Here is a 14,751-nt window from a genome sequence, read left to right as displayed (position 1 = left end):
TCTGCTCACGAGCGGGCTAGTTTTTCATACCCAGTCTGGTTGCCTGCGCTGTGCGGTGGGAGCAGCTGTTTGGGAATGAAACTCTTGGAAATTCATGGTGTTGTCTAATATTGATTTTCGGAATAAGCTTGATTGATACAGTCTAGCTGGAGAATAGTATTCAGATATAACAACATATAAATTCAATGATAATGATATTTTAGGAATTTCCATTAAGTAGTAGATTAACTATTTCCATATCGGCTCAGTAATCACTCACCCACGCAGCGTATATAGAAGGGTTGGTCTGCTGTTCTAGGAAACGGACGTTGAAATACTTGCATTACAGGGCCTAATATATATACCGCTGCAGCGGCAATCGGACGTTCCGATTGTCCCTATGATCTTTTGGCCGAGTGGTCAGATTCTCTTATGTAATCTCCAGGTGCTCTTTGGCAAACAGCCACACCGTCAATCTCTCAACCTAGACAAAATTTAATATATAGAAGACTAGGATTTACCATCGATGCGGGCAACATGTCTTCAGAACAGCAACGTCAACAGCAGCTAATTCTAAATGCACGCCGACATCGGATGCAGATGATAACTGCTAAGCGACAACCAAATACTAGCAGAAACAGTGGCACTCTTTTAGGACAGCAAATGCAGCCTCGATCAGGGACAATGGGGTCCAAATATGATGACCTGCCCATGCTGGAGCCCGCTGATGTTATCTTCATCGGTGAAAATCCTAAGTTGGTTGGCCTAGTTCCCGCCTTCTTTGGGCCCTTCGAATCCGCCTGCCAGCACGGGCCCCTCTCAATCATTCAGTCCATTGTCTCATCTAAAAATCTCACTCCTGCTTTTCTTCACCATGGTCTTACACGTGCCCTACGCTCTGGTAATATTGAGGTTGCTCGTTATCTCCTCGCTAGTGGTGCACCAATTGTTCGCGAAACTCCAAGCAATATCTTCTTTGTAACTTTGGAACAACAAATTTCCCTCTTTGAGCTCTTTACCCAGCATGGATGGACTCCCAATACCCCAGGTTACTATGGTAGCACCCTGCTCCCTTGGACAGTCAACAGCCTCCCTCTTCTTCGTTGGTTCGTCGACCATGGAGCCAATCCCAACCTTGGTGTGCAGAGAACCACCCATGACAGGCGTGGTGGGTCAGATACTTCCTCATGTGCTGCACTCGAGGCAGCCGCAGTTCGTGGAGGGGTTGAGGCTGTGCGTATGATTCTAGATGCAGGTGCTAAGATCCAAAACGGTGTACCACTACACTATGCTGCTGGGGCTCGTCCTCCCGGTGCGAATCCGCATACTGGGCGTGTGGTACCGAGCCGAGAATTTGATACCGACAGGATTCCAGTAATGGCACTATTGGTTAGTCGTGGGGCTGATGTGAATCAGAGAGAAGAGTCACGACATATGGTCCCACAGTACGCGATTGTGCATGCGATGATGGCAGGAGCAGTTGAGCGGGTCAAGTGGCTGTTAGAGCATGGGGCGGATCCATATATAAGAGGAAGCTGGGGTAGTGCAGCTGAATATGCACGTACCTCGAGTAATGAAGAGATAATCAAGGTTATTGAGGAACTTGCTGTCGGAAAAAGGATTGAAATCCGGAAATAATATATACCACCAATGAATAAATCAATATATTCGAAAATAAGCCGAAATAGCCGCATCGGTCTTAGTGTGCTTATCCCCGAGGATTACGTCGTTCCCAGTCACGTGATAATGTCTTGGAAAACTCGTATTCGGGTTTGAGAGGTGATAGGAAGACATATACCTACATAGGCAGTGGATTTATGTTACGCAAATTTCATGCAAGAACTTGGGACAACCCTGCTTCCATGTATAAATGTATGAATATAATAAGTCGGACTTCATATGGAGGAATGAGCATATCCAAGTTGTATGTTGTAAGCAGCCGCGAACTCGGGATTTCTCCATTGTAAAAGTGGAGCCGCCCGTGCTTGCTTTTGTAAGCAGCTTAGCACTTGCACCAACCCCCCATTCTTTCTTCGAGGTTGTTCTCCGACGTATCTTTTCTTGCTTGTGCACAGAAAGGCATACTGGGACGAAGTCACTAAGAAAAAATGGTGGATGGCCAATCCCAGGTGGTCCTAGAGGCGTCCCGCCCGGGGCACCTCTTGCATTCCCTTGGATCGGCACTTGATTCCCGGCGACAGCCTTTCTGTACAGATAGCGAGGGCTGGGGCCCTGTCAGCTCATTGAGATTCGATCTGACGCCATGCTTTCTTGACGCAGTTGTGGCAGTAGTGGCAGTCTGGGGTACGCTGAGCGGACTTGGTGCCTTGTGGTTGTTACTGAGGAAGCGGATTCCACAGCCTGTATCGAAGAATTGGCACTTCTACACCAAGTTGGTTAGTACATGCCGGACACCCTTGCACACTCTCGCACACCTATGGACGTCATTGACAATGTACTGACTGATATTTTGGTCATCATAGGCCGTTCTTGCCGCTCTTATCGTTATGACCGTCCTTCAAACTGCGATCCAAGTCGAATCAGACCCCAAACGCTTCTGGGCCGATTTTCGCTTTTGGTCCTCCGTTCTGACCATCATTTCGCTGGGAGTGATAACTTCAGTGCAATATTTGGAACATTGGCGGAGTAGACAGCCCAATGGGGTTGTCCTATTTTACTGGCTTTTCTTCATCATCGCATACGCGGTCAAACTCCGGTCTCTGATTTCGCGGAAGGGATACATCAATCAACTACCTTACTTTGTTTGCTTCAATGTCAGCTTGGGACTAGCACTCTTTGAATTTGTGTTAGAATATTTCGTCCCTAAGAAGCAAAGCGCCTACGATGCGCTGGGAGACGAGGATGAGTGTCCCTACAATTATGCCGATGTTTTCTCGGTTCTCACCTTCGGTTGGATGACACCGATGATGAAATACGGATACAAAAACTACTTGACGCAAGATGACCTCTGGAATCTCCGCAGTCGCGATACCACCCGAGCCACGGGCAATGCCCTGAAGATGGCATGGGATGAACAGCTCGAGAAAAAGAAGCCATCTCTGTGGACAGCTCTCTTCAAGGCTTTCGGTGCTCCCTATGTGCGTGGTGCGATAATCAAATCCGGAAGCGATACTCTTGCCTTTGTGCAACCGCAACTCCTACGACTTCTCATTGCCTTCATTGAGTCGTATCGACGCCCAGACCCTCAGCCTGTTATCAGGGGTGTCGCCATCGCCTTATCCATGTTTGTTGTTTCTGTCTGCCAGACCAGTTTCCTCCATCAATATTTCCAGCGCGCTTTCGACACTGGCATGAGGGTCAAATCAGCGTTGACTGCTATGATTTATGCCAAGTCCCTGAAACTATCAAACGAAGGGCGCTCGGCAAAGACGACCGGCGATATTGTCAACCACATGGCAGTCGATCAGCAGCGCCTTTCAGATTTGACCCAGTTCGGCACTCAGCTTATCTCTGCGCCTTTCCAAATCACCCTGTGCATGGCATCCCTTTACCAGCTTCTCGGAGCGAGCATGTTTGCCGGTATCGCAGTCATGATTCTCATGATTCCTCTGAATGGTATCATTGCTCGAATGATGAAGAAGTTGCAGATCATCCAAATGAAGAACAAGGACTCGAGGACCCGATTGATGACTGAGATTCTGAACAACATCAAGAGTATCAAGCTCTACGCCTGGAACACGGCTTTCATGAACAAACTCAGCCATATCAGAAACGACCTTGAGCTGAACACGCTCCGTAAAATTGGAGCCACTCAATCTGTTGCCAACTTCACTTGGCAGTCTACCCCTTTCCTCGTATCCTGCTCCACGTTCACGGTCTTTGTGTTAACCAATGATAAACCCTTGACTACCGAGATTGTGTTCCCCGCCTTGACATTGTTCAACTTGCTCACGTTCCCGCTTGCTATTCTGCCTATGGTGATCACATCCATTATCGAATCTTCTGTGGCCGTGACGCGATTGGTAGAGTATTTCACCGCGGAGGAGCTGCAGACTAATGCCGTCGTCCTCCAAGATCCCGTGGCACACCTGGGTGACGAGTCTGTCCGTGTTCGCGATGCCTCGTTTACTTGGAACCGTCATAGTGGGGAGACTGTGTTGGAAAACATCGATCTCAGTGCACGCAAGGGAGAGCTCACCTGTATTGTTGGCCGAGTTGGCGCTGGAAAATCTTCTCTTCTCCAGTCATTGTTAGGTGATCTGTGGAAGAACCAAGGAGAGGTGGTCGTACGTGGTCAGATCGCGTACGTCGCCCAAGTGCCGTGGGTTATGAATGCTAGTGTCCGAGAAAATATTGTATTTGGACACCGATGGGACCCCTCATTCTATGACCTTACAGTTGAAGCCTGTGCTTTGGTCGCTGACTTCAAGAACCTGCCTGATGGTGACCAGACCGAAGTCGGAGAACGTGGCATTTCCCTTTCGGGAGGACAAAAGGCACGATTGACACTCGCCAGAGCTGTTTATGCGCGTGCTGATATCTATCTCCTGGATGACATTCTCTCGGCAGTTGATCAGCATGTTGGACGTCACATCATCAACAGAGTGCTCGGCAAAACTGGTATCCTCAGTGGCAAGACCAGAATTCTTGCAACAAACGCCATTACTGTACTCAAGGAGGCTGACTTCATCGGCCTGCTGCGGGACAAGACCATCATCGAGGAAGGAACCTATGAACAACTGATGGCTATGAAGGGAGAAATTTCCAATCTTGTTCGCTCTACGATGGTTGACTCAGACGATGAAGGCACTGCTAGTGGCTCTGAAGACCTTGCTAGCCCAGAAAGCTCAGTCACAGCCACCATCATCCAGAACGGTGGTGCGTCGGACAGCGACGAGGCGGAACAACCTGGCGATCTTATTCCCATCAGGACAGGAGGTGGTGAGGCCCGTAGACGGACCAGTACCGTCACATTACGCCGTGCAAGCACTGTGAGCTGGCAAGGTCCCCGGCGCAAGTTGGGAGATGAGGAAAACGTTCTCAAGAGCAAGCAGACCCAAGAAGTTTCCGAGCAAGGCAAGGTGAAATGGGGTGTTTACGGTCAATATGCAAAGGATAGCAATGTCGTGGCAGTTGTGGTTTATTTGTTTGCCATGATGGCTGCCCAGACTGCTCAGGTGGTGGGCAACTTCTGGTTGAAGCGCTGGACCGAGTGGAACGAAGCCCATGGGACCAATGCTCAAGTTGGCAAGTTCATTGGTGTCTACTTGGCGCTTGGCCTAGGATCATCTCTCTTGGTCATTGTGCAGAACTTGATCCTGTGGATTTTCTGCTCTATCGAAGCGTCTCGGAAACTTCATGAGCGGATGGCATTTGCCATCTTCCGCTCCCCCATGAGCTTCTTTGAAACCACACCATCTGGCCGCATTCTCAACCGCTTCTCTAGTGACATTTACAGAGTCGATGAGGTACTTGCTCGCACTTTCAACATGTTGTTCGCAAACTCTGCCCGTGCATTTTTCACCATGATTGTCATTTCGGCATCCACCCCGGCTTTCTTGCTATTCGTCATTCCTTTGGGTTATATCTACCTCAGTTACCAGAGGTACTACCTGAGTACCTCTCGCGAGTTGAAGCGTCTGGACAGCGTCACTCGAAGCCCGATCTACGCTCACTTCCAGGAATCCTTAGGCGGCATCTCGACCATCCGTGCTTATCGACAGGAGAACCGGTTCGCCCTTGAGAACGAATGGCGCATGGACGCTAACCTCCGGGCTTACTTCCCATCCATCAGTTCCAATCGCTGGCTCGCTGTTCGACTTGAGTTCATTGGTTCAATCATTATTCTTGCATCTGCTGGACTTGCAATTACGTCCGTTGCGACTGGCGGCAAGATTTCGCCGGGCATGGTCGGTTTGGCCATGTCATATGCTCTCCAGATCACACAGTCTCTGAACTGGATTGTGCGCCAGACTGTTGAGGTTGAGACTAACATCGTGTCCGTTGAGCGAGTTTTGGAGTATGCCAATCTCCCAAGCGAGGCACCCGAGGTCATCTTCAAGCGTCGCCCTGCCATCGGCTGGCCGGCTCAAGGTGCGGTGGAGTTCAATAACTACAGCACCCGCTATCGCCCTGGGCTTGACCTCGTGCTCAGGGATGTTAGTCTCAACATCAAGCCGAAGGAGAAGATCGGTGTTGTTGGCCGAACGGGCGCCGGAAAGAGTTCGCTCACGCTGGCTCTCTTCCGGATTATCGAGGGTGCTGAAGGAAATATCAGGTAAGAACATAATACTGTCACCTCTTGTCCTCTGCTCTAGGCTAACAAGAGTTTAGTATTGATGGGCTCGACGTGTCTACAATTGGGTTGACTGATCTTCGTGGGCGTCTGGCTATCATTCCTCAAGATCCTGCCATGTTCGAAGGCACTTTGCGTGACAACTTGGATCCTCGTCATGTTCACGATGACACCGAGCTTTGGAGCGTTATAGGTTGGTCTAACTTGAATCCTATTCCAATTTATCGCCGACCCGCGACTAACCGGTGTGCAATACATAGATCACGCGAGATTGAAGGACCATGTCTCGAGAATGGAGGGACAACTGGATGCTCAGATCCAGGAAGGAGGTAAGTAACTGCATCTAAACATTGCTGAAGACATTCAGTCCCCTGACACATCATTGCAGGGTCCAACTTGAGTCAAGGCCAGCGCCAGCTGGTATCTCTCGCCCGCGCTCTTTTGACTCCTAGCAATATCCTTGTTCTGGATGAGGCAACCGTAAGATAGTTCTGTCTTTGCTTTTGAATGACAGTTTCAGCTAACCATGGCGATAGGCTGCAGTTGATGTGGAGACGGATGCGCTGCTGCAGCGTACCCTGCGCAGCAGCATCTTCTCTGACCGGACTATCATCACGATTGCGCATCGCATTAACACAATCATCGACTCCGATCGGATCGTCGTTCTGGACAAGGGGCGAGTGGCTGAATTCGACACGCCTGCAGAGCTGATCAAGAGTGGCGGCCAATTCTACGAACTCGCCAAGGAGGCCGGCCTGCTCGATAACGATGGTAGCATTGCCTCCTCGCAATAGTGTAGAAGTCAGTCGCTCGCAGTGGCCTAAATCCTCGCATTTCCTGTTCATGACACAAATATATCACTCAGCCAGCCAGCCACCTGGGAGCATTGAACCTAAAACCTACCATTGGACGCCATTCATGCAGCTCTGAGTGGCTCGGAGAGGCCGGATTTTCTTTTTTGGTACTTCGGGCCGATCCTAAGAGGTCCCGGATGCATTCTCGCTTATTGCTGCTTGCATAGGTCATGTTCACAATTGACAACAGATCTTTGCTGACCGTTCAAACGTGACTAAGGTGGTGCTGAATGCGGCGCGGGCGTCTGTGCATATATGCATGTACATGTACTTGAAGAAAAGTTTTTCATTGCACAGTTCAGGGGACCCCCTGACAGAGATGGACGGGGATAAACAAGACAGTGGAGAGTGGCTAAATGGTTGAATTCCCCTCCCCCAAAATTAATATGCTTTCCTCAAATCTCTATTGTTATGTTTCATGCTGGGATGATGGTTTTGCCTTGATATGTATGATCGAGGATCTGATTGGATTTTTGACCCCTGCGAACTAAAAGATAAAAAAGTGATTTTCTTTACTTTGTACATTGCTTTTCTTTTTTTTTTTTTTTTTGGCCTTGACAGTTTGATCAAATTGCCGTGCACAGCGTGTTGATATGTGAATAACCTGAAGTGGACTTTGTCTAGATCCCAGTGAACAACTGAACAACGTAACTATGCATGGAACTGAAATGAACAGACAGTTTTCCCAGTCTAAAGCCATCGTTTGCGATGATTATCTGCAGTAGCGTGTTGTACTAAACGTGGCGGTGACATCTTGATAATCCCATCGGAAGAGCAACTCATTGTAGCGGTGAAAGGTCGGCCACCTGGCTGTTCATCACCGGGTATCTGTTCGCAGGGCTTCGAGTCAGCAATATAACAAAATTGTAAGTGCTGCTTAAGTTATGTAAAAAAAAGACATGATGCTAAGATTACTATCTTCACTCGACATATTAAAAACGATGCCCCTATGCCCCTCCTCCGCCACATGATCTCCTCTTCTGTCTGGTTCGACGATCACATCTTAAAAATATATATCTCCGACCAAAAGAAAATACAAAATTTTAGACTTGCCAATTTCAAATAGCTACGTATATACGAGGCGCCTCCACACCTCCTTGCTGCCTGCAAAACAGACTCTCCACGCGGTCGTTGGAATTGTAGTACATGCATGTAAACTGTACGGATAAGGAGGTGGAACTTTCCTAAATTGGAATGCCTTGGATTTTGAAATCTTTGGAATAATTGAATATCTGAATAACTGAAATATATATCCCCTCAAGAGAAATTGGAATCAACTTTGTGTCCTTGAGAGGGGCAAAAAGGAGGGCCAATGTTCAGAAAACCCGGTTTTTAGTTGCATGTCAGATGTCTATGTTGTATTCTAGAGGTAAAAGTACGGAGTAAATGATTGACCCTTTTTGAAACACAAGGGGATATCATCTATGTACGCACAACTATGTTGTATGTTTTATATTTCTCGCGTGGGGACGAGACTAAACCATGATCAACCATATGGCATTAATATTATCGACCTTCCACCTTCAGCCATTGATCGAAACCTGATTGGTTGTGGACCTGCGTTGAGAATATGTTTCAGCTATCCAGGTTTCAGGCAAGGGATGTCGATGACCTCCAAAAAGTAAAAACAGTAAACGCACTTCTGCATGACTGATCTCTGGATGTGGGCTCCCGGGGGCACGGCGCACTGGTTCCTTAATCTTGTTCAATGGGCCATGTCTTGGTGAACCAACCAGAAAGACAAGAATACGGTTCTTCAGATCGTGAATTATCCCAGGTTGTGTACGTCGACTAAAGAGGTAATGTCGATGCCCTTTTGCAAGACTGGATCTCGATCTCGCAGGGACATGCAGAATATCAGGTTTCCGGATACGGAGTACTCCGTTAGTATAGCTTTCTACTTTCTAGGTGAATTCTCTGTTTATTTTAATTTTTTATGTTTTTCTTCTATTCTTTTCTCTCCTATTTTTGTAGGATTCGTGTGCTCTATGCACTGTCATGCTGTGCATTTATCCACTTCCTCTTTTGGCCCTGAACCCCTAAACCCGAATGCCTCCACTCCAAAATGGTAGCACTTCATTCCCCCCTCCCCGAATGAGTCCGAACGTCAGTACCCATATCCCCGCTTCTCAGCAGGTCGATCGTACATCCCTATGTACTCCGTACAGTGCTTTGCCTCGGGCGATTTGGTAAGCTGATTGTGCGACCCTCGGAATCAGATCCCGTCCCTGTACAGAGTACTCCATAGAGTACTCCATAATGACCGTCTGTTCTTCTGCACATTATCCACTATGTGCACACTACCGGCGCATCATCCCAGCTCCACATAGTATGGGAGGAGTTTGTAAGCTGGAAATCTTTTCCTGGGACGAACTAAGAAGATGATAGTTATGGGTCTGCATTGGTACCTGCTCCATCTTCCCCTCTCTGAGTACGGTGGACGAAGAGATCCAGTTCTGACGTATATTGAAGAGATTTTTCATTTTCCATTTACCCGGTTATAGTTATTTTATATACTTATTCCCCCAAAAGTAAAATCAAAAATAAAAGTCCAGCGATATGAATAATCTACATATTATTGCCAGTACACAATTAAATATACAATATACAATATACAATATACAATATAAATTCGAAGAAACATCTGGAATTGTCGAGACTCTGAATTGAAAACTGGAACTGCTGCAAGCCATTTAGCCTTGAGGGGAAAAGAGGGGACAGTAGGAACATACCCACCAACACCGCACACCGCGACAATCTCATGCACCATACACCATGCACCATGCACCATGTACCATGTACTATGCATCCAAATTTTTATTTTTTTTACCCTACAGTGTACCAATTTGGTGGGATTCAAAGATTCTGCCCGTAAAGGTTAAGACCCGTCTTCAGGGCATAAGAAGTGGGATTAGGGCCATGATCATCAAGAGGGGAAACTTCAGATCGAAGATGCTTGGCTTCTTCAGAACTTAAAAGTCTTTTCGGGGGTTCCGACTTAATTGGATCTACATACGGAGTAGTTAACTATGGAGTAGAATATAATGTGGATAATTCCTTGCGTCAAACCGTCCGAAAATGAGCCAATCCAATGGAGCCGGTAGAATATGAAGTGGCACTTTTATGCTAGTAATTTGGATTCTTTTTTTTTTTTGTTTCTTTTTAGCCTGTTAGAAAAAAGCAAGAGAATCCATTCATTATGTTGTATATTGTAGATACATAAAGCCCAGTCAGTAGTTAGTAAATAATAACATGCACGTTAATTATGGGGACGAATAGGAATTCCCACTTGTATTTGTCAAAGGGCCCCGCAACAACGCATTGTTTTCCTCAGCCACTGACTCGCGTGGAAACCGGATCTTCCCGGTAAGAGTTGTAGAGAACCACAAAAGCCCTATCTAACGATCGGGTATAGAATTGAACGGGCGAAAGGGATCTTCTTAGTTCATCGGGCTCCAGTTTGTTCGCCCGCACTGGATCCCCGAGGAAAAAAAATTAAGGAAGATCTTTAAAGTCTATATACAATGACATTCGTCCACTCGGTCTATGTACAATGGCATTGGTCCACTCGATCGGGACCAAGCACAGATCTCCAGGGACGATCTGGTGGGTGCTGCTTCGGGCAATTTGTCCGTCTTTGCAGGTGACGGGGAGAACAACGGTCCACTGGGTAAGTGGTCGCGATGATTGGTATTGGTCCGCGGAATCGAGGATAAGCGGACACTAGAGACTAGACTGACAGGCTAGCGTGGTTGCTGGGAACGAGATATATCTTGTTCGGTTAGGAAAAGCGGGATTGGAAAGGAAAGGAAAAGAAAAAAAAAAAAAAAAAAGAGAAAGAAGGCTGGAAACGCGATCGTGAGTATTAGGTTCCGCTATGGTGGATTCGTCAAGAAGCTTTGGGGACGAGAGTGGCCCGGGGAAGAGTTTACAGTTTCTTAGCAGAGTTTTGCACTATCAACATAAAGGAACTAGGTAGTGCCAGTGCACGGAAGAATAGTGTATTGATTGGTTGTGAGTGAAAGTTGAACAGAAAGTACGATGCAAGGACCTCCAGATTGTCAAAAAGACTCCGATGGATTGGATACATAAGCCACGTCTCCATTCACCTCATCCAGGTATCTGGGACTCTGGGATCCCAGCCTTTCAAGGTTGTCTAGGTGGTTAAGGATATACCCCCACTTGGTGTTGGCTTTTCTGGCTAACTCTTCGAATCAAGGAATTGGAGGAGTTTATCAGAGTTTCAATCCAAATATCAAAGCCTCCAACGCTGATCTGACATTTGATAGAAATTTTATCAGCATGGCTTTTCTCCCCTTACATGTGTCGTATACTCTATGCAGGTGATTTCCACGTTCCCCCACTGAAGCTATGAGACGAGCGGAGTAATTTTCCACTGCAAGGGTGCCCTCCCGACTATCCCAGGGCTAAGCGAAAGCGAAATCCGGAAGTGGACCGCGAACAGTGCATTGACGAAAATTCAACCAATCTGGTAAGACTGACCAGACACAAAGTACGAGTTGTGCGTAATAGCTTTGCGCATTGCGCTGCCACCTGCCAAGGCGGATGTCGATTATTCCTACATCATAAATAGATTAGATCGACTAGGCTGAGACGATACAGACTCAGGGGTTAACGTAAAAGAGTCTTTGAGGTTGCATCTACAACATAGTTGTATACCCAGGGTATCTACCTGCAACAAATTGAGAGACCGACAATAGATTAAGTGCAGTAGTGCTGCCCCGACCTGTAGGTACACTTATGGGCGGCCCCTCGGGCCGTACCACAATGGGGAATTAACTCCTCTACTGTTTCATATTGCTTTTTTTTTTTTTTCTTTTTTTTTCCCTTGTTCTCTTTGTCAATCCATCTATTGTAAACAGCAGGGAATAGAAAGACTGCATATGTCATTTGGAATTGCATTAAGAATTATCGAAAGCCACCACCATAATGCATATTTGTAATTCCAAGGTTACATTTTTGGCTTACAATAGGGATAGGCGATATCCTTCCAAAGTTGGAATGAATACATACTCATTGGGATTGGTTGCCCTAAAGAAAAATGCTATGATCAACACCACTATCACTAGGCCACATGAGTATTGGACTTTTGTTATACGACCCGGGCCAGAATGGTAAGCCAATGTCTTGGAATACCTCATAGTTCGCATCTGGGCACGACACCGCTTCCTGAAACTCTAGCCTTGAAGTTATCAAATGTGGTAATCGAATAAAATAGAAGCGAGGTTTCATTTTCGCATTAATTCATCAATTCCAACCAGCTGGGAAAAGTCAAAAAGGTATGATCCTCAACTTTGACCTTTCCCTTGGGATATAGTGGAGAATAAACTAGACCTGATTTGGAGTCTGACAGCTTTAGCTTGACCGGACCGGCCATCCCCGACCCGCCCAAAATCCATTGGCTTTGGTGGGGTCGAGTCGGGTCGAGTCTGGCCCCCAGAGTCCTAGCGAGATTGGATTTGGGGAATACTCTCCACAGTTTGTAAAAGAAAAAGAAAAGAAAGTCATCTTCGACAGATTACTGGTCAATATCAAAAGTACAAGCGCGGAATAACACTGTCCTTCTGACCACGAACCTCCCCTTTGCCAATCTTACACCTAAAAAAAAAGGTACCAAATTGTGTGTGGGGAGTACTCTCTTACTCCGTACAGGTCCCGGCTTCGGCCACAAAACGCCCCGACAAAAAAAGAGACGCTGAATGACGCAATGCTAGCCTCTCTGGGTTCGATCGTGGTTGATCGATGTGCATCACTGATCGATCGTGTGTGTGCGGTGGCTCGGATTTGAGAATTTGCACTAGTCATGTGGCCATTTTGGTCCGTCCCGAAGATCCAAATAGAGTGTCGGTTTGATAGGCCCTGGCGCTTCTCTAATACGAGCATACTACTCTATGAATGCAGCTATCTCTTACCTGAATGGGAAATATCGTCGTTCTCCATCTGTCATGTGCGCAGATTGCCTCTCAACGGTATCTTTGTAGCACACCGATCATGTAGTCTCGAAACGACCGTCTCGCTATTTCTGCTAGTATACTCTGCGAACAGACTCAAACTCTCTATACGATATACACTACCAACCCACTCCGTATCTGAATTGAGAATAACCTCCAAACAGACTATTGGATCAACGAACTCTGAAGCGAAGGATAGACATGAAGTAATTTCCTAAAGCACGACAAAAAAAAAGTCTTCCCGAGAGTACTCTGTATATTTTTGTATATTCTTGTACATTTTAGCCCGATTTCTATACTCCCTGTAGCGGTGAACCATCCCAACAAGCCATCCCAGTCGTGTAATCAGCCCAGGACCTTTTTCTCGAGCGTTCTAGAAGTGCGAGACGGGCACAGGCATGAAGTTGTTTGAAAGTGTAGATCATCAACTCTTCAACCCTCCCCCCCAATCGTGCGATGGTTGCAGTTATCCCCAATCTTCTGACCAGCCCCCACCCAGTTATTTTCTTACCGTCAGTGCACACCCGCTGTCACATATCCGCCGAGTCCACTGGTCGTCCGCGCCTCCTTTTGGGGGTTTCAGGGTGATTGCATCGCCGAACAAACCCGAGCCCTAGTTCCGTTTTGGGTCGTGGTGTAAGCGGAGATGGCGGCCACTAGATTAAATAGTTGGCGCTCATCAAATGTTTGCTCTGAAACTAGTGTGATAGGGATTGGCAATGCCAAGGTGTCAAACTTCCTGACATTGGTTGGGGTTTCAAAAATCTTTGTATCAATTCAGGTTCGGCAGGGAACATCCATGGACGCTTCTTTGCTGTACTTTATGTAAATAAATGGTGCAGATATTTTTGCCCCCCTTCAGCTATTATGTCTAGGGCTGTGGCAGTGCTTAAAATAGCTGAGCCACGTTGTGGCTGATCTGTGGTTAATCCGAGTGTTTGGGGAAAGATTCATCCCTTGTGCCCAATGAGAAGCTTTCATTTGCAAGTGTCAAATGTTAGAAGCCTGATCATCTCCGACATGTTTTAATTTTTTTTTAAGAAAAAAAGGGGGGCGTTTTAAAGCCTAGACCCGACCTTAAGCTATTATTCAGATCAAATTCAAATACATGTTGGATAATATAGTTAGTTAACTAGTACTCCGTATGTACTTCGTACTCTGCAGTACTCCGTACATTCGGAGTAATCCGTGATTTCAAATGTAACTGGGGACTTTTGTTTAATTTTCTTTTTCTCTAAGTATCTGTAAGATGAAGTAGTTTACGGAGGAGAGTAAGTCCAGTTGATCCCCACGCTAAGAGAAAAATCCACGGCGGCTAAGCGGACAAAGCAAACAAACCGCCTCAGTGGGAACATGTAATGGGAGGAGGGGGGCACAAACAAAGAAAACACTCTCCGGGGATGTCATCGTTGAAGCCGTAGATTTTTCTGATTACTAGATTAAGTATCCGAGTATGCCTAGTTTTGCGGTTTTCGCGCCTTCAAAGAGCGAACAACATGACAAATAACACACCGTTTACCTTAAACTGTCTAGTTTGATCCTGCTTTGTTCTATCTATGCCTTGCGCCAACCTAAGAAAATATATATTGATATTGCCTACGTTGATTCCGCGGAGGTGGGTGCATTCAATTTGCAAGCGGTGCTGCGGTTCAATAGTATTGCAGTGGACGGCACGGCAATTGGAATGTTA

At 46.7% G+C, this 14,751-nt stretch overlaps 2 protein-coding genes across 2 annotated transcripts; both read left to right on the top strand.

The window, feature by feature from the left end:
* Positions 1 to 516: 516 nt before the first annotated feature.
* Positions 517 to 1,617, top strand: N7516_008660 (ankyrin repeat domain-containing protein; the record flags this gene model as incomplete). Its single annotated transcript, XM_057221379.1, has 1 exon — positions 517 to 1,617. One exon carries the CDS (start codon positions 517 to 519, stop codon positions 1,615 to 1,617), a length of 1,101 nt encoding a protein of 366 aa, XP_057071651.1.
* A 395-nt stretch (positions 1,618 to 2,012) lies between these two features.
* On the top strand, positions 2,013 to 7,029 carry N7516_008659 (ATP-binding cassette glutathione S-conjugate transporter YCF1; the record flags this gene model as incomplete). Its single annotated transcript, XM_057221378.1, has 6 exons — positions 2,013 to 2,375; positions 2,463 to 6,217; positions 6,274 to 6,428; positions 6,496 to 6,564; positions 6,624 to 6,715; positions 6,772 to 7,029. The coding sequence occupies exons 1-6, from the start codon at positions 2,088 to 2,090 to the stop codon at positions 7,027 to 7,029; spliced, it is 4,617 nt and encodes a 1,538-aa protein (XP_057071650.1). The 5' UTR covers positions 2,013 to 2,087.
* Between the last annotated feature and the right edge of the window lie 7,722 nt (positions 7,030 to 14,751).

This window comes from Penicillium verrucosum (genome assembly GCF_028828655.1).
Source record: "Penicillium verrucosum strain IBT 35672 chromosome Unknown utg000003l_segment0_segment0, whole genome shotgun sequence".
NCBI classification, from domain to species: Eukaryota; Fungi; Ascomycota; class Eurotiomycetes; order Eurotiales; family Aspergillaceae; genus Penicillium; species Penicillium verrucosum.
Note: the sequence above shows the minus strand (reverse complement) of the source record. Positions and strands in the feature narration are given on the sequence as shown.